Source organism: Zootoca vivipara, chromosome 12 (genome assembly GCF_963506605.1).
Source record: "Zootoca vivipara chromosome 12, rZooViv1.1, whole genome shotgun sequence".
In the NCBI taxonomy this organism is placed as follows: domain Eukaryota; kingdom Metazoa; phylum Chordata; class Lepidosauria; order Squamata; family Lacertidae; genus Zootoca; species Zootoca vivipara.
In genome coordinates this window covers 37544138-37564744 of record NC_083287.1, presented here as the reverse complement: position 1 = coordinate 37564744, position 20607 = coordinate 37544138, and the positions used below count along the sequence as shown (strand labels likewise).

At 44.7% G+C, this 20607-nt stretch overlaps 1 protein-coding gene across 1 annotated transcript in view; it reads left to right on the top strand.

Moving 5' to 3' along the window:
* C12H10orf67 (chromosome 12 C10orf67 homolog) overlaps window positions 1-12609 on the top strand; it is a 43773-nt gene extending 31164 nt beyond the window's left edge. Inside the window, exons 10-15 of the mRNA XM_060281063.1 lie at window positions 954-1033; window positions 1145-1210; window positions 5229-5313; window positions 6213-6296; window positions 8884-8989; window positions 12596-12609. Coding sequence (XP_060137046.1) covers window positions 954-1033; window positions 1145-1210; window positions 5229-5313; window positions 6213-6296; window positions 8884-8989; window positions 12596-12609 — 435 coding nt within the window. The remainder of the gene's footprint in view (window positions 1-953; window positions 1034-1144; window positions 1211-5228; window positions 5314-6212; window positions 6297-8883; window positions 8990-12595) is intronic.
* The last annotated feature ends 7998 nt before the right edge of the window (window positions 12610-20607 follow it).

Below are 20607 nucleotides of genomic sequence, written 5' to 3'. Positions count from 1 at the left end.
CTTTATTTCTCTGATCTAACATAACTTGGGGGAATAGGCACCAGGCCATATAAAGGTGAGAGTCATGGTTGTTGTTTTTAATGACACTTCCAGCAGAAGGACACCTGCATCCTCACCTGATATTTTTTATCAGTCGTGTGTCCAAAACAGCTGGTGTAACCCACACACCACCTTAGGTAGAGCACCACATCTGGGTGCTTCCTCAAGAACCCAAGCATGCCTTTGCTGATATTTTCACTGCCCATGCTTTCCTTCGTTGACTTTCAGGACAGATAGACCAAAACATATTGGTTGTGCCCGCTCTAGCCCTTTGCTCAGGGGTCACATTCCTACAGTTTTTTATGGAGAATCCAGACGATGATGTTGTCAAATCTTTACAAAAGATTCCCTGCTGTTTTGCTACACTTGAGAAACTTTGGCCTGCGGGTCTAATTTGGTCTGGCCCAAGTCCCAATTTGACATGTGATGCCATTCCCCACAAGCCACGCCCACCCGTCCCACAGGAACAACCAAGAACTTAAAGTGAGTTTCTAATAGTTCCTTTGCAAGTGGGCTCCCTGCAACCTCTGATCCTTTGCAAGTAGGGCTCTCCCAAGTTGGCCGGATAAAGCATTATAGATTCTAAGTGCTTCCTCTAGACAGAGCATTCCCCAACCCCCTCTGCAGAGAAACCCTCATGCTAAGTTTGGCGATGATATCTCGAGAGGTGGCTGACCCTATAGAGAAGAGATGGACTGACAGGCAGACAAACCACTTTCTAAAATATATAGTATATTTGTCATTGCAAGATATTTGAGAATATATCACTATAGAAAAATTGAGATTTAAGTCATTGATTGATGGGTTTAAAATTAATAGCAGTGGCCAACTATTATAGTTGTGTGTGTGTGTGTGTGTGTTTAGTATACAGTGGCAATCGATGCATGGCTCTCTTTTGTAATACGCTTGAACAGGAAGATGAGAAAAAAGCTTTACAAGAAGAGATAAAGAGGCTTAGAAAATCTGAACGAGATGCCAAGCTGCGCGTAAAAAGGTATATGCACAAGAATTTGTGTTCACAGAAGGATTTGTCACATATATTATAATATTTGTTAACTTCCACACTCACAAAACATACCAATGCTCTTTTCACCTCTCTGTTTAGACTTGAACAGGAGTTGAGTAAATCAAGTCGATCTTGGGAAATGAAGTTCGAAATTCTAAAGAAAAGGTATTATTACATCCAAGATGATAAAAGGTCTGGAAACCAAGCCTTATGAGGAACAGTTGAGGGAGTTGGGCATGTTAAACCTGGAGAAGAGAAGACTGAGAGGTGATAGGACAGCCATCTTCAAAACTGAAGGGCTGCCACATGGAAGATGGAGCAAGCTTGTTTTCTGCTGCTCCAAAGGGTAGGACCTGAACCAATGGTTTCAAATTACAAGAAAGGAGATTCCAAGTAAAGGTTAGAAAGAACTTTCTGACAGTAAGAGCTGTTTGACAGTGGAACAGATCCCCTTGGAAGGTGGTTGACTCTCCTTCATTGGAGTTTATTAAAGAGAGATTGGATGGCCACCTGTCAGGGATTCTTTAGCCATCATTCCCACATTGTAGGGGATTGGTCTAGGTGAGCCTTCAGCTCCCTTCTAAATACAATACTTTGATCCTATACAAACAACCCTCAGTTAAACTTTTCTCAGATCCATTGATTTCAGTGGAAACATACTTTTGCATATGTCTGGATCATACAGTTAACATAAATATATATTTTGGATTGAATCCAGAACTATATTAATTGAATTTAGTCCCACTGAAATTGATGGGAAATTAGTTATGATTTAATCTAAACCCCATTGGTTTCAATAGGAAGTAGGAGCAACGGACCAGTCTGGATCTGAGCTTCTGCTGCTAATACTTATAGGTGTGAGAGAGAAACTGTTAAGTGGATATTGGTGCAACTAGCCATATACAGTGGTACCTCAGTTTACAAACTTAATCCTTTCCGAAAGTCCGTTCTTAAACCAAAACCGTTCTTAAACCGAGGCACGCTTTCCCTGGATACTGGAATCAGCAAGGGATACCCACATGACCTGAAAGTGTTGCTGTGTAATGCCAGGTCAATGATGAATAAAACCACTGCCATCCACGATCTGATTGTGGATGGAGGATTTGACCTGGCATGTGTGACAGAGACCTGGTTGGACGACGCAGATGGGCCTGTCCTTGCCTCTGCTTGTCCACCAGGTTTCTCTTATGCACAGCAACCCAGGGCATGTGGGCGGGGAGGGGGGGTTTGCAGTGATTTTTAGGAAGTCATTAGTTTGCACCAGGTGTCCTATTGGAAAGACCCAGTTTTCTGAGTGCATGTTCTGGAAGTTGGGCAGTATACCGACCTCCCCGCTGCACCAAGGATTCCCTGCCCGAGCTGCTTCAGGTCGTGGCAGATGTTATCCTAGAGACACCTAGTTTGGTTGTCCTAGGGGATTTTAACATCCATGCCGACACGAACCTACAAGGGGCCGCTCGGGACTTCGTGGAAAGCATGGCTGCCATGGGGCTGTCCCTGAATAAGTTTGGCCCAACTCATAGCCATGGACATGCCTTAGACCTGGTGTTTACCTCTACGGATGTTGGTGATCTGACATTAAGTAAAAGTGAAACTAAAGAAGTGTCATGGTCAGATCACTTCCTGGTGCAACTGGACTTCTCCGCGACCCTGCAGGGAGGTGGGACCGATTCAGATGGTCCGCCCCGCCACTTAATGGATCCAATTGGCTTCCAGAGAGTGGTAGGGGATGTTTTATCCCATGTTGATGGCCTTTCAGCTGATTCCCTGGTGGCCCGCTGGAATGTGGAGTTAACCAGGGCTATTGACTGTCTGGCTCCGAAGCAACCTCTCCGATTGCATGGAGCCCAGACAGCCCTGTGGTTTTCCACGGAGCTGAGGGTGATGAAACAATCGCTGAGACGGCTAGAGCGCCGGTGGCAGAAAACTCATTCTGAATCAGACCAGACACGGGTTAGAGCTCAACATGGAGCCTACCAAGTGGCAATGACGACGGCGAAGAGGACCTTCTTCACCGTTTCTATTGCATCTGCAGAAAACAGCAGCAGGAGACTTTTTCAGGTGGTTCGTAATCTATCGGAACCACCTTCATCATTGGGGCCTGGTAGGGACCCCAAGATCTCCTGCAATGCTTTTGCAAAGTTTTTTGCAGATAAAGTCACTCAGATCCTTGATCCTTGCCCATCCTGGCTAATAAAAACGAGCCGGGAAGGGCTGGGCGATGTGCTCTGTGGGGTGGTGAATACTTCCCTCTATGAGGGAGCCTTCCCAGACCCACTGAAAGAGGCAGTCATTAAACCGCTTCTTTAAAAAACATCTTTAGACCCGGCCAATATGGCCAACTACTGCCCAGTCTCAAATCTACCATTCTTGGGCAAGGTGATTGAGCGGGTGGTTGCTGAACAACTCCAAGCACGCCTGGAAGAAGCGGACCATTTGGATCCCTTCCAATCGGGATTCAGGCCTCACCATGGGACTGCAACTGCCTTGGTCGCGCTGGTCGATGATCTCCGACGAGCTAGGGACAAAGGTGAGAGCTGTTTCCTGGTTCTGCTGGATCTCTCAGCGGCCTTTGACACTATTGACCATAACATCCTTCTGGACCGTCTAGAGGGGCTGGGAGCTGGGGGCACTATCATACAGTGGTTCCGCTCCTTCCTCCTGGGCCGTGTTCAGAAAGTGGTGCTGGGGGATGAGTGTTCAGACCCCTGGGCACTCACTTGTGGGGTGCCTCAGGGTTCCGTTCTCTCCCCCATGCTTTTTAATATCTATATGAAGCCGCTGGGAGAGATCATCAGGGGGTTTGGGCTGGGTGTTCATCAGTATGCAGATACCTCTCTCAAATCAGAACCAGTGAAGGCGGTGAAGGTCCTGTGTGAGTGCCTAGAGGCGGTTGGAGGATGGATGGTGGCTAACGGATTGAGGTTGAATCCTGACAAGACAGAAGTACTGTTTTGGGGGGACAGGAGGTGGGCAGGTGTAGAGGATTCCCTGGTCCTGAATGGGGTAACTGTACCCCTGAAGGTGCGCAGCCTGGGAGTCATTTTGAACTCACAGCTGTCCATGGAGGCACAGGTTAATTCTGTGTCCAGGGCGGCTGTCTACCAGCTCCATCAGCCCGCGGACTGTCTCGCCAGAGTGGTGCATGCACTGGTTATTTCCTGCTTGGACTACTGCAATGCTCTCTACGTGGGACTACCTTTGAAGGTGGCCCGGAAACTGCAATTAATCCAGAATGCAGCAGCTAGACTAGTGACTGGGAGTGGCCGCCGGAACCACATAACACCGGTCCTGAGAGATCTACACTGGCTCCCAGTACGTTTCCAAGCACAGTTCAAAGTGTTGGTACTGACCTTTAAAGCCCTAAACGGCCTCGGTCCAGTATACCTGAAGGAGCGTCTCCACCCCCATCATTCAGCCCGGACACTGAGATCCAGCACCGAGGGCCTTCTGGCAGTTCCCTCATTGTGAGAGGTGAGGTTGCAGGGAACCAGACAGAGGGCCTTCTCAGTAGTGGCACCCGCTCTGTGGAATGCCCTCCCAGCAGATGTCAAGACAATAAGCAATTATTTTAGTTTTAGAAGACAACTGAAGGCGGCCCTGTTTAGGGAAGTTTTTAATGTTTGATGCTGTACTGTTTTTAATATTCGGTTGGAAGCCGCCCAGAGTGGCTGGGGAAAACCAGCCAGATGGGCGGGGTATAAATAATATATGGTATTATTATTATTATTATTATTATTATTATTCCCTAATGAGGCCTCCCGCTGCCGGTGCCCTTCCACCATTCAGATTCTGTTCTTAGACTGAGGTAAAGTTTGCAAACCGGGACAGTACTTCCCATTTTGCGGAGTTCATAAACCAAATTGTTCGTAAACATGACTGTTCTTAAACTGAGGTTCCACTGTATAACCTTAATTCATGTAAATGAAGCTTCCACAAGAAGATAATGAAAAAGCTGTTGTACATCATCCGTATTGCATAACCGACATTAGGAAGCGCCTGCTGGTTAAAGGGAGTCAAAATTCCCATTGGGTACATTAAGGCTTCTGTAGCTCATTGGGTCCCAGCTTTATCCTTGTTTGAGAATTAATGTCTGGGGTTTTGTTTTGTTTTTTATTTAGTTTTTTTGGAAACTGCCTTTAATTTAAGAAATACAGTTTAAACATTCCCATTTATCTTCTAGCCTACATGCCATTAAGGATGAGATGTTTCTTAGACAATCATTGCGTCAATCAGCAAAATTTAGACGCCCTTCGCTGGCTGATAAGGTATGTTCAGATAAGCAGCCACTAAGGGCAGACACATTGTTAGGTACTTAAAAACTTCAGACATGGGCAGAAATTTTGCATATGCTAATTAGCATGTTCAGATCCCTCTGGGAAATTAAGTTGACGGTTGGCTGAGGCCTCTCCTGCTGCCCTGTAAGGAACTTGTTTTTTTAAAAAAATGGTTAATGGAGGGAATCCCCTCTTTCAAACATCTAGTGTTGGCAGGGGTGAGGAATTTTTTTTTCTGTTAAGGACTGCATTTACTTGTGGGTGATCTGGGCAGGGTGGGGAATCAGATGTGAGTCGTGGGTAGGGCCAGAGCCATAAGTGCTCATGAAACCATGATTTCTGAACTGGGTTGGCAAACCACATACCTTCCAAGTCCTGGACTGCAAAATCCGGGATCGGCAGCTGCGTGACACCGGAGGTTGCGTAGACGCAACCTCCGGTGTCGCTGTGCCCATCTATGGGCACCAAAAATGGCCGGCGCCAGCAACGGAAGTCACGTCTACGCATGTCCGGAAGTGCGTAGACGCTACTTCTGGTGTCGCTTTGCCCATCTATGGGCACTGAAAATGGCCGGCGCCAGAAGTCGCGTCTACGCACTTCTGGACATGTGTACACGTGACTTCTGGTGCCAGCGCCAGCCATTTTCAGTGCCCATAGATGGGCAAAGCAGCAAAAAAAGGCCGCCGGCAGGAACGGAGTAAGGGAGAATAACGGGAGAGGAACCAATACGGGGGACTGCCGGGAAATGGTAAAAAAAAATGGGGGTTTCCCGGGGGAAAGGGGGTACTTGGCAGCTATGTCAAACCATAACATTGAAAGTACTGTGATCAGCACTGACCATGGTTTATAAATAACAGAAATGCTTACCCTGTCTCCTATGCTCCTTCCAGACAGCTTCTCCTCTGCACATCCAGCACCCTACAGGCAAATTGGCTTCATTTTCGAGCACCTTGTATATGCAGTATGCTCCTCTGGTATGTAGTTTGATGTGTGTCTATAATATATGTTGCTTCGCTTCAGTGTCCTTCTCCTCACACCTGCCCACACATTCCAAACAGGTAAACAGGCCCTCTCAAAGGTGATATGGCTTTGGCAGCAGCCTATGCACAACCCCTCTTTGCCCACGGAGCTCCTGATCCAGGAGGGGATTCTGAACATGGGCACATAACTTGAAAGATAACTGTATTTATAATTTTATTAGTTGTGTATATATAAGATGGTGAACAAAACTGCTGGTTCCTTTGGACTGTTTGTGTGCATCATAAGCATTGATAGATGCCTGCCGGCACACACAAATGAACACACACTGTCCTTTTTTATGTGAGCAAAATATGTTGTTACTGAATCACAACATTGGTCCAACTAGGGCTGCATATACACCAGGCTTCCTCAACCCTCCAGATGTTTTTGGCCTACAACTCCCATGATCCCTAGCTAGCAGGACCAGTGGTCAAGGGTGATGGGAATTGTAGTCTCGAAACATCTGGAGGGCCGAGGTTGAGGAAGCCTGATATACATCATATATTTAAAGTGCATTTAAAGCGCGCACACACACAGGAATCCTGGAAACTAGTTTCATAAAGGTGCTGGGAATTGAAGGGTAAATGATAGTTCCCAGAATTATCAAGGTGACAGGGTGCTTTAAATGTAGGATGTGTGTGTGTTAAGTATAGTTGTTTAGTTAACACTGAAATTGAGAATACCTGTATGTATGTATATTCCATTGAAGCTAGGGTTGCCATATTTTGAAAAACAAAAAAAGGACACCCAAGAGAAAAAGACTCCATGAAAATTAAAAGTGCTGGGGGGGGATTTGATGCAGAGGAGAGGTATCATATTAAAAAAAAGAAGGGAAGGAGGAAAAGAAGGAGGGAGGGAGCAGGAGGGAGGAAATCAGGAGTGCAATCTGGAGGGAGCCATTGCTTCAGTCCTTGGCCTCGATTCACCTTGCTTCCTTCCCCTCCCCTCCCCAGCCTAACCCCAGCCACCACCGCCATCTCACCAGCAGCCCCTCATTGCCAGGCAGATGCTCCAGCAGAGGAGGGGACAGGGTGGGGTAAAATGCTAGGAAGGAGGAGAGACAGAGAGAGAGGCAAGCCAGGCAAAGTGGGAGCCTCCTCACTTCACATCACTCAGCAACCAGAGCACAAGGAAGGGAAGGAGGACCAAACCAAAAAAAACCCGCAAATTTTTGTCGAATTCTAAAAATCCACCCAGACAGAATTTTTAAGCCTGAAAAAGAGGACAACTCCGGGAAAATCCGGACATATGGCAACCCTAAGAAGCTTACTGAAGATCTCTGAGCTGTAACAGGTTGATAATTAACTACAGTATTGATGTTCTCTGCTAGCTTACAAATGAGTGTTTAACCTTAGATCATGTGATTAAGGCATTTGATTGCAAATCTCCATTCTGAAAGGGAGTTGCCTTTGCCTTTTGTTCCCAGGCACAGTCAGAGAAACCTTGTGATAATGAAGCCTCTCCAGGAGCTGCATAGCCTTAGCCTTGATGCAGGCTAATGCAAGCTATGGGAGAGAGAGCTTTGATTTTTGCTCTGGTCCTAATTATGTTATATATTTTAGAAGAAGTACCTATACTTAGATAAGCATATGCTTTATGGAATTATCTTGGTGTATCATTCATCGTTTTTGTACATGTTTTGCAGAGGTTCTAGTTAGTAAAACTTTGAATCAGGCCTTCCAAAAGGAGTCAGCTTTTATGCATCCAGTTGCTTCGTGTTGAGCAATATTAATATCTGCAATAATGTACATAGCCTAGCTTAGTACCACAGCACTGTCAGGTATCAAACAGAAGTATTTTCCAAGCCTGCTGCCCAAACATTGATGCTAACGTTACAGGGGAGCCCTGGCCTTTGTAATGTCCCCCACTTAGTTACTGCCTTTAGGAGGTCATGATTTGGTGTGAGTAGGACCTGTGGATTTCATTAACACACACCTATTACTTTCCCCTTCCATCATTCAAGCACCCACTAAGCTCCTTTTAAGTAGAGATGTCCAGGTGTGAACCAGGCACTTTCGACCTGTAAAATGTGTGTGCTGCCCTCCAAGCTATGTGCTTATAGGAAACTACCTTATTTTAGGTCCGCCCAGCATTGTCTACTCTGACTGGCAGCAACTATCCAGGCTGTCAGGCAGAGGAGGTCTTTCCCATCTCCTTAATCCTGGAGATGCCAATGACTTAACCCACTGAGCCAAGTCCCTTCCCATAATCAGGTTGTGTTTATAAATTTGCTGATACCAAACTCATTATTTTAATAGAAATTTCTGCAATATAGGAGGAGTCAGTGTCTTTGTAGTGTAAGCTAAGTCTGGGTCTTTCTAGCGTGAGATTTCTCAGAATGTTCCTCTGTGCAAGAAAGAAATTTTTGTGTAAAGAATGGTATCACAATTCATATTATTCATAACTGCCATACTTTATGATGCTTAAGATGTTTAGTTACCATCTTGGTCAACCACAAGATGCAGTTTAATTGAAAGGTTCCTTTAATTTAACTGTGCAATGGCTTTTGAGTGACTTTAAAAATAAATATTCCATGTTCAGCCCAAGATAGGTTCTCAGCCAGATTCAGGTTCAAATGAAGACGAAGAAGGCATGGATACTGAGAAAATGCCAGTTCTAATTAAAATCCCTAGCGCTTTTGAACCTGGTGAGTAATGACATAATTATATGTTGCAGAAGCTGTTTGTCTTCAGTTAAACACTACATTTTTTCTGTCGTTTCTCTTGCTATCAAAACTGGATTATGGTTCCTTCGTCTGAAGGTGGAAATGTGTCCAAAATTATATAAACAATGGAACCAATAAGCTTTATTTGTTTAAAACTTTTATCCTGCCCTTTCAAAATAGTACAGAAGCAGCAGCGGAGCTTCATGCTCCGCCACCGAGGGCAGAGAGCAGGCGCGCTGCCCCCAGGGATGTGGCGCACGTTTTGGGGGCAGGGTGCGCAGCGGCGGGGCATGCATGTGGGGTGGGGCATGCGTTTGGGGGCGGGGCGCATCGTGTGCAGGGGAGGGGCAGGCATTTTGGGGGAGGGGCGGGCAGCCGCGATGGCACCCCTGGGATCACGCTACTCGGGGCAGCCCTCCCCCACCACCCCTATCTTCCTACGCCCCTGTACAGAAGGCTGTGTGCGAAAGCTAGTATCATAGCCATGCCAGAACATGTTAAAATATATATAACAATTAAAGCTACCATCCACATCTATGTGGGAGTAAGCACCACTGAGATCTGTGCAGCTTGCTTCCGAGTAGACCTGCATATGATAGACCTGCATAAGACTAAAAGAAAGTGTTGTAAAAGGTATGGAAACAAAGTCAGAGATTTCAGACAATAAGTAGGCACCAGAGACTGAGTCAGAAGAGTTCAGTTCAATTTTATTTCAGAAGTAGTTCAGCAGCAAGTAGAGGGAGGACCAAAGGTTCCCACTGCTGAGTTAACACCTGACAGGTCACATCACACAGGTTGTGTTCCCATTGGCAGGCGACAAGCTAAAACCCAGATTCTATAAACATAAGAAGAGCCTGATGGATTTTGTCCAGTATCCTGCTCTTACAGTGGCTAACCAGATGTCTGCAGGAAGTTTCAAGTCGGAACTGAGCACAATAGCACTCTTCCTCTCTTGCTGTTTCCAGCAACTGGTGTTGAGAAGCACATTTCCTTTACTGGGGTGTATGAGGTGGGGCAATAGCTCTGGTGAGGAACGTTTGTGCTCCTTCTGGGGTACTTTGCCCACCTTTGGTCCCCACCCTGAACTCAGCTCTAACCTGTGGCTCCTGGAAGCTGTCAGCATCCAACAGCAGCCACACCTGGGAATGACTTGGACTGGGCTGCTAAACCAGGTGAGGGTAGCCAGTAGGTCTCAAACCCTCAGTGAGTTAGGGACTTCCCCTGCATGTAAAGACAAGCTCCGGCAGATTGAGCAGATGAGCCTAATAGTGGGTCAAGCGGGCAGTTTCTGCATTTGCTGTCAAGGGAAGTGAGGGACATTTGGGGCTCATCAACCTGGGAAGGTAGCGCATCTAGAAGAAGGAAATTTCCTGCCTTGCAGGATTACTTCGAGAGAAGAAAAGGCTAAGGAGTAAACCCTACAGAAATCTAGAGTGGAGTCCCTAAGATGCTTAGGTCAGCGTTTCTCAACCACTGTTCCGCGGCACACTAGTGTGCCGCGAGATGCTGGCTGGTGTGCCGTGACGTGCGGCGACGAGAAGGGCGATTTGCATTGTCACGTGCCTGGCGGCCGCCAATAAAACCACTGACCCGCTGGAAAGCAATATTTCTCCTCCTCTTTCCCAAAGCTCAGTGCAAACGAGCCTGGCGGCCACCAATACACAGTGCTGACCCGCCGGACGGCTTGTGAAGCCTTATTACAGGAGATTGCAACCAACACAGCAATTGGCAAGTGTTTCTTACAGTCATAATTATAGTCAATATAGGGCGGCACAGAGTTAAATTTTTTAACTTTTTTAATGGTGGTGTGCCTCATGATTTTTTTCACGGAACAAGTGTGCCGTGGCCCAAAAAAGGTTGAGAAACACTGGCTTAGGTGGTGCCTTGAATGTCTCCTGCAGCCAAGCTGCTGCCGAATGTATTGCTCTGCTTTCCCTTGGACCACATCAACGGGGCTAAGAGGGGGGTCTTGTCATCTGGGCAGCCCAGAACCTCCATACACACTGCCCCGGCTTGCACCCAGGGGAGGTCACTTTGATGCTGCTAACAGAGCAGTTTGAGTTCACCCCCTCTAGGCACACTCCATTGTCTCTTGAGACAGATGGATGCAAACAACTGTCTTTACTTGCAAGCAAATCTCATTAGGAATATATGAAACTATCTTACATCAGGCCATATTATTTATCCATCTGCCCAAGCATTGTCTACTTTTACTGGCGGTGGCTCTCTGGTGTCCTCAGGCTGAAGGCATTTCATATCACAAGCTGCTGGAATTGAACCTGAGACCTCCTGTTTGCACTCTTCCCCTGAACTGTGGCCTGTGTCAGGGTAGCCATTGTAGTGCCTTCCAGATGTTGTGGGACTGCCATTCTCATCAGCCCCAGCCAGCATGGCCAGTGGTCAGGGAAGATGGGACTTATAGTCCAACACCATCTGAAGGATGCTACATTATCTATCCCTGACCAATACACACTTACCTGGGAGTAAGCTTCTGTGTTCAGTGTGCTCACTCCCAAATAAACGTGTACACAGGATTGCAGACTTAGCTCCATTTCTTCCTTCCTGGGCCTTTGCTCTATGTAATTGAGCAGTGGTGAAAATGGGATAGCAGTGAGCATCTGAGCTCTTCATTGTGTGATAGAAAGCTCAGTTTTGTTTTATGTACTCAAGGAGACTTTTCTCACAGTCTGGTAGAGAGGCACTATTTGCACTGTAATCTTTAGAGACAGTCTTAATGAGCAAGAAAGACACGAACCCCTAAGATAAAACCACTGAGGAACAGCGACTCTTTCCGTGGCTTGTCAGTAGGGGAGAGCTCAAACAGAAATATCTTATGCACAGAAGCAACTCCAGTTTTTTCCTGATAGATTACACTGTTTGTTTCTATTTCAAATTACTTTGTCAGTGCAAGAAGAAGGGGTTAAGAGGAAGGTCACTTTTAACAGACAGTCACAGTGAAGGGAATGACAAGGAGTTTCTAATAAATTTGAAATCCATATCTCAGTCATTCTTTTAACCCCTTTGAAGTATAAACCTTTAAAGTATTAAATCATTCACATGGATTCCCAACTGATCTTCTCAAAGGAATGTTTTCAGCAGGTGTCAGTAAGGGGAGAAATGCAACACTGCAAGCTTGTGGGGAGCGAAATATATTATTTAACCAAAGTTAGGCTATCGCTTAGAGTTTTAATGATATCCATAAGAAAAATTATTTTTATCTATTTAGAAAGATGTATAAACTGCTTAATTTAAAAAACCTAAAATCTGCAAATTTCAAATCTACCTTCCACAATTTTTCCTAATCCTCAAATTGTATGTTGTGTCGTATATCTTCCGCCCATTTGAACATGACTGATTTTACTTCCTCATCTTTCGTTTCCCATTCTAGCAGAATACTATATGCTTTCTTCAGTAGCTTCACATCTTCTTCTATAACCTCCTTTTGGAATCTAGAGATTGTATAGCTAAATCCTTTTTTATTATCCTCCTTATACATCTCATTTAATTGTACTGTAACCAACTCTGAAAATGTTCTTTAATTTCATCATACTCTTTTAATTTCCATTTTCCTTCTTGTTCTCTCAATAGGTCTCTATATGTAGGCCACTTTCCCTTTTTACCAAGCGGTTTGAGTAACGAAGCTTCAATTGGTGATAACCACCAAGGTGTTTTTTGTTCTATTAAGTCTTTGTACCTCTCCCACACTCTCATTAGTGATTTCCTGATTATATGATTGTAGAATCCTTTATGTACTTTCCCTTTCCCGTACCATAAGTATGCATCCCATCCATATCTGTTATTGTGACCTTCCAAATCTAATGCTTCTTCTTTTTCCTGTTTTATCCAGTCCCTAATCCACACCAAACATGCAGCCTCATAGTACAATTTAAAGTCTGGGAGGGCGAAGCCTACTCTTTCTTTTGTATCTGTAAGTATCTTATGTTTAATCCTTGGCCTTTTGCCCCCACCCCAGACAAATTTGGAAATATCCTTTTGCCATCTTCTGGGGCAATCATCCTTAACCATTACTGGGACTGTCTGAAAAAGTAAGAGCATTTTCGGCAGCACATTCCTTTTTAGTGCTGCAATTCTTCCTAACAGAGAAAGGTTCATTCTCCATATTTCTAAATTCCTTTTTATCTCACACCATACTTTTTCATAATTATCTTTATACACATTTGTATTTCTTGTTGTTAACCATATCCCTAGATATTTTACTTTTTTATGGATTTCTATCTCAATACTTTGCACCAAGTTTTTGTTCTCTTCGTCTTTAAAAAAATTAACTAATAATTTGGTTTTATTTCTATTTAATTTAAATCCTGCCACTTCCCCAAATTCTTGAACTTTCTCTATCACCTTAGGGAGAGAATTTTTCGGGTCTTCTACCATAATTACTAAATCATCAGCAAAGGCTTTCAATTTAAATTCACTCTTACCAGTTTTTATCCCTATAATTTCTTTTTCTGCTGTTATATTTCTTGCAAGTACTTCCAGGATTCCAGATGAATAACAGCGGTGATAACGGACATCCTTGCCTAGTTCCTTTTTGTATTTTACATTCCTTCGTTATCACCTGATTTACAATTAATTTCGCATTCTGTTCTGAATATATTGCTTGTATTCCTTTTAAAAATCTATCTCCACAATTAATTTCTTCAAGCAATTTTTTCATGAAATCCCAGGACACATTGTCAAAAGCTTTTTCAGTTCAGTCATTTATATCAATGAGCTTAACACAAACTACCGGTAATGACTGAAAAGCTTTTTCAGTTCAGTCATTCAGTCATTAGTTTGTGTTAAGCTCATTGATATAAATGGACTGGATATGTAGGCAGTAGAGACTGGTCAGTCTGCCAGCCCCCAACTGCCTGTCTTCTTACTGGCATCCAGTCCAGGAGGTACCCCTGGCTGTCAGATTCCTCTTCTTTAGTCTCAGTATTGTCCTTGGGGGACTCAGCAGAGAGGAGGATGGGAGCAAACCTAAAATTAGTTGGCTACACCTGTGATTGGCGCTTGCTCCACCTACCTTTGGCTTCCTTATCTTTTGCCCCCCCCCCCACAGTCCCAATGGGCAGCAGTCACCTCTGTATTTTGGGGGGGGGCACAGCCACCCTAACAACTCTGATTGTGGAGTGATTCTAACAGGGGTAGCTAAGCTGCACTGACCAGTGGGTGTGTACTCTTAAAAGACTTGGCAAAAATTCCTCCTTTCCCCAGCAGCCCCTACCTCCTAATCCATTTGTCCATGGTTTCCGTTCGCCAACAATATCAGCTCAACATATGCTTTAAAAACAGGAAACAAAGAGAACAACTTTCTCTATTTAATCTGTGTCAAAATAAATCCTTGAATATTTGTCAAAGTTTTCTGAACACCTAAGAACAATATATATAAAATTCAATAGTGTAACCAATTGGCTAGTAAAAATGAAATCAAAATCAAACAACATTTACTTGCTAAAGGCTCTAATGAAAGTAGTGGGACTTGAAAAAGGGCACATGTGACTCTGGACATGCCAGTACCATTGAGACTGAAAGACTGATAATGCTTTGGCTTCTGGGTTTTCTTTCTGAAAACAGCTTATTTATTACATAAACTGATCTCTTTATTCCAGCACAGGAATGTCAGATCCTGGAGCTGCAGTGACAGTATCTTATTGAAACATTATAGTGATAACTTTATCAGCAGTGTGTGACACAGGGTGACTCCAGGCCACAACATGTGCCTTTGTCATAGGTATCTACAAGCATTTCAGATAAATTGTTTCTTTGGTCTGGAGGGGGAAAAAACATCCAATGTCCCTTTGGCTCTCTCGTCTGCTTATCTCTTTAACTTTTTTCTATCTATCTATCTATCTATCTATATATATATATATATATTTCCAGCGTTTTGAATTTGCTGAGAGATAAAAGCCAGGCCAAATGGAAAAAAAAATCCCAAAAACCCTCACACGTAACATTACTAGTGACTCTTTAAATGGAATTTTTCATTCAGACTTTGACATTAAACTAGAAAAGCCTTTTGGCTGTGACCATACAAGCATAATAAATTGTGTATGTTTGCGATACTGAATGAATCTTGCCCATATGCTGCGCTGCAAGGCTACATGAATGAAGCATTTACCAAATCAGGCCCACCACATTAAACAGAAAAACAATCTTTATTCATGGTAACTTATCAGTTTCAATTAATCAACCTTAACAATGGAAATTCTGATGTGTTCAAGCAACTTGAAAGCAATAGGTCATCTCCAGGGCAGCCATGTTGTGTCTTTGTGCCTATGGCTTCAAACAAAGCAACATCTCCAATAAATGTCCACATACAATTCCATATTGGCAGCATAGCTACTTTTAAACATCTAAGCACACCTCGGTCTCTAATGTACTGGCTTTGCAGATATGCACTGAGTTTGCCTCTGGTTTTGCTGTTCCCAAATATAATTGTTTTCTAGTATTTTTTTGGAGCTCTGTTAAGTTCAAACAAAGGAAAAGACATTTCCATTGGATGACCATCCTTTCAGTTCCTCTGCTGCTATGTGAATAAGCATTGTGCAAACCATTCCAATGGTATTGAAAGGGGGTAACCATTGGTTTGATTTGGTTACACGGTTTCCTAAAGCGCTCCCTCCCACTGCCTTAGGGTCTGTGAAAGGTCTGTGACCTGTTTAGAACTGCCAAGTGAAATGTCATGTTGCCCCTCCCAAAGGGGAGTATCTGCATTCATTTGATCAGTATAAAAAATGATTGGGGATGGCGAGATCAGTGCTTTTGAATTGCAATTTATAGCAGTTTACAAAAATGCACATTGTTGGAAAAGAAAACATGGAAGTGTTTCTTTCTAAATTGCATTACCTGTGAAATGTCATTAGTCTTTTTAGGATATTTGCATCCAATTTTTACTATGAAAAACTCAAGAGAGGCTTGAACTGAAGAAACAGGCTCTCCCCCTCCATTGTATTAACTCTTACTCCCCTTGTTCTTATTCTGTACTTAATTTTGGCATCCAAGTATCTGGAAACTACAGTTTCATGCAAACGTCCTGTTTTATTGCTGCCTTCTTTATGATAATAGCATGTGGCGCTGATTTCTCCAGCATGTCCTGATGATCATATCTTCCTACATAGAGTTTATGCAAAAACATTGTTTAAATACATTTGGTGTATGTGTGTGTGTTGCAAGAGCATCTAGATTGATATTTTCTCTTTATTCAGTCCCCATACTCTGAGATCTACGGATGAAGAAAGGTATATAAATTTAATAAATAATAATAATACTCTTCCCACCCCTCCTTTTTTTGTAAAAAGCTTTTAAAGATATTCAGGTAATTTGTAAAAAGTCATTTGTTGCATTGGAAACCTCTGTTCACTCTGTGACCAGTTTTTCATTTATAACTGGAGGCACAGCAGTTGAAATAGTTTGGAATCCCATTTTAGGCTGCCTGTATGTATACATATATATACATATACATATGTGTGTGTGTGTGTGTGTGTGTGTGTGTGTGTGTGTACATTACACAGAATATCCATGTGGTTTATTCCCTATTTGGAAAATATAGGTTATCTTAATACATATGTAATTTAATTGCGCGCACACACACACACACACACTATAAATTCTGTGTTATTTTCCTGAACCAGGATGGAGAGCTCACATTACAGATGTGCCAGAAGTAGGCAAGTTTCAGATGGGTTGGCAACAGCTAAGGTCTGCCCTTTCCCTGCCCTAGAATGAGAGGCTTACTTGTTTCGCCTCCCAATGGAGACTGAGGCTGGTTATTTATATAGGGATTCCCTTGGAGGCACCATGGGCATCTGCTTCCCAAACTCTGGAAGGTTCAAAGTAGGACAGCAGTATTTCATTAACTGGTGCATTGGTGACGTCACCTGATTAACTGCTTAGCCTCAAGACGTCACTTTCCACACAAGCAGCAACATGTGGGTGAACAATGAGAGGTTTCCACAGCAGCTGGAATAAAAACTAACATGTAAATTAATGTGGCACGTGAATGGACAGCATGGGCCCCTTTTCTACAGCGTCCCCCTCTGCCTGAGAATTTTCAGCTGGATCCACAATAGAGTTGCCACCTTTCTTTTTTCCTTTTTCTCTACTATGAACAGCTGCACCGTGGCAGAAGTTCAACAAGTGTAACTTCTGCCTTTTGCGCAAATCTCATCGAGGCAAAGGCTCTGCTAGGAAAATATAACCACCCTGATTTTACCACATTGTACAAGAGGCTGTGCCTCTTGAAAAATCAACTCTGCCTGTGTCTGCTTTAAGGACAACTTTTCAAAATCTCCTCCCCTGTGTGAATGTTTGAACAGGTGAAACAGCCCTCACTTCCATCACAAATTAATTCCTTGTATGCAAGTCTCCCTGGCTTAAAACAGAATGTGTTTCCATATGTGTTTAGTGCTCAGGTTGACAGTTGGCACAATCCTATACATGACTACTCAGAAGTAAGCCCCACAGACTTCATTGGGGCTCACTCCCAGGTAAGTGTGCATAGGATTGCAGCTTTAAAGGTAGTGTGTTTCAGGGTCTGTCTTCAGGTCTGCATAGGATAGTAGCCTTTCATTTTGTGGTGCCTATTAGCCCTGAATTATCTGTATTTGATTGGAAGCTGCCTTATACTGGGTTTAGACCATCGGTCCATCTAGCTCAGTGTATTGTCTACCACGGTTGAAAGGGGCTCTCTAGGATTTCAGACTTGTTTCCCTCCCAGCCCTATCTGCAGAACCTGGGACCTTCTGCATGAAAAGCATGTGCTCTACCACTGGTGCACAAGTACCACTAGCACTTAACACAACCCTTTATTGTTTTTGCTGCAAAAGGCTAAGATGGCTAGCCACCTGGAAACTGCAAGCGAGCATTTAGAGGTGTGCAGCCCAATCCTATGGATGTGTTCATGCAAGTGAGTCTTGCCCCTTTAAAAGCCAATGGAGCATCTCCACATCATCAAAATACTATACCATTTTGATGGCCCATTGATTCCAGCCTGTTTTGTGTGTTTTTAAATTAACTTGAGGCACAATCAAAATGAGATTAGAGAAAAATACCAACAAAATATTCAAGAGAAGGACCTGAAATCTCTTTGATGTTCTACCAGGTGGCGCTGGCTTAAACATGGCAGGTAGTATGAAGTTGGGGTTGGGGTATTTTAAACCCCTCATGAAATATTCCTGGTCTTAGCTCATGAGTAGGTGATATCCTGCCTGGGGGCAGGTGGGGGAGCATCTGGTGGTGCGTGTATTGCTTTGACAGTCTATTGTCAGAGGTTTTCAACCTTTTTGAGTCCATGGCTCCCTTGACTAACTACATTCTTTCTGCAGCACCCGTGGGGCTCAGGAGCCCAGTTATGTCACCCCTTGCCTGCAGAGCTGGCAGCCTCTTTCCCTTGTGGAGTGTTCCCTCAGCCTCCTCTCTTCTCCCCTCTCCTTGGGAGTCCTCTGGGCAGCCGCTGCTGCCACCCTCAAACTGACACAAAGGGGCTGAGACTTGTCTGTCCATTCTCAACAGCAAGGGCTGGCAGGCTGGCTGGGCTTGCTTGCTGAGGCTGTCTCAGCTCCTGGCAACCAGCACCCCCTGACCAGCCCCAGAGGCACCATTCGCCTGCGGAGCTTATAGCCAGTGTTGCTGCAACAAACAGCTGTGCAAGCCTTTGGGAGGCAGAGATGCAAGAAGGCATCAGGGGAGAGAGGGAAGGAAAGAGGGACAGTTGGCCACAACACCCCTGCTCTATGTAGTAGGTGCTACTGTTTTTAAAAAAACAAGTGTTTTGTGGCACACTAAAAGCTAATAGATTTGTGTGGGATTGTTGAGGGTGGCAGCAGGGGCATAGGAAGGGGGGTGGGGGCAGTTTGCCCTGGGTGCCCTCACTGAGGGGAGTGACATTCGGCGCGCCGCCCACGACTCCCAATCCTACCCCAATCTGTCAGGGTAAGGAGGGAGCTGCGGCAATTTGCTGGCGGCATGCCCCCCCCTTCCCTCTTCATTTTGACAGCTTGGGGGAGGCTTGGGAATCGTGGGTGGGTGGTGCGCCAAATGTCCTCCATGGGCGGCTTGTTCCGCTCCCATGAGCGGCTTGCTCCGTCCCTGGCTGCAGGGTGCACGCACCACTCCGGACACCCAAGTGGCTATCCCATGCCTGGGAGGGCACCCTCCATGCCACGCCCCCATCGGGAGCACGCCCACCCTGGGCAGCGCAGGCATATGCTCCACCGCTGGGTGGCAGGAGAGGATATATTGTTTAATATTCTTCCTAACTTGCGCTAGCAAGTTTCTTCACTTAGCAGAGTGCATTCCCCTACTTAACGCAGAAGAAAGCTGGTTGCAAACTTGTGTGAGTTTCTTAAGACAATAAGCAATTCAATCTGCTTGTCCAAAATTAGGTATGTTCTAATATTCCTGGTAAGACCCCTTTTGAATCCCTCCTGAAAGAATAAAGACACCACAGTCTTATTCATAAGTAACAAAAAGGAGTTTTACTCACGATCAAGCAGAGCACAGTGTGATCCCTGAAGGCAGGCTTAAGGCTTAAAGTTACAAGCATGTACAAACAGGTTTACCCCATATGGAAGATGACCTGGGGAACTGCTGTGGCAGCCAGCAGTACAGTCCAGGTGATGCAGGAAGCAGGCAGGACGAACAGGAAGGTCAAAAAGAGAGAAAGGCATGACTTGGCCTTTTACCAGGTCTGGAAAGGTCACACCCATCTACTAGTCACATGCAAGGAAGGATGCTCCAGGCCAGGAGGAACAGGAAGTTTCAACTGGCTGGACCAAACATTCCCTTGCATGTCCACTCTAGCAAAACAAGGAATGTTGTATTTGACTGCTCCCAGTGGATTACATCCCACAGTTTGTGGTGGTGGCAGAAGGTTGTGTGGACTTTATCAAATGTGTAAAGTGCTCTGTTGTGGACCAGAGCCTACATCAACAGATGCATGAAGTAGTATCCTCTCCTTGGATCTGATATAGACTCTGGTCCACACTAAAACTTATGTGCAGTGTAATCCTACACATGTCTATTCAGAAACAAGTCCTGCTTTCCTCAGTGGTGCTTACCTCCAGGTAGGTGATGCAGTGGCTTGCAAGCCTTACCCTTCAGGGTGCAGCAACCCTTTCTGCAGCAGACTCATTTTGTTTAGAAGAGCTAATCCGTCCAATGAACAAGGCCGTGGGAGGGCAATATGCCAAATGCTGCTTTTATCACAGTCTTCCAAAGGTGGGAAATAGCTGTTTGTAACCCCCCTCCAAATTGACCTGTACAGAATAAAGCGTTGCATCGAATTCCAAGGTGCAGTTTCAAGCTATCTGTGTCCTCTCTCTTCCTCTTCTCAGCTTCAGAGTCTGCGGATGAGGAAGAGTTTGAGCAATTGCCTTCACCTCAATCATCTGCACGCTGATAGCTGGGGTAAGAGTCACCTGTGGGAAGAAGGTGAGAGAAAGCAAGAGTCCCCCTCAACATCTGGTCACATGCAGAGGATGTCCTGCACAGCTGCCCTGTCCAGTGAATGCTTTCAGTTCTCCTACCAATCCCACGGGGTGCACAGGAAACCATCTCTCCTGAGTAATGGAGTCCTGCCAAGCTGAATAGTTTCT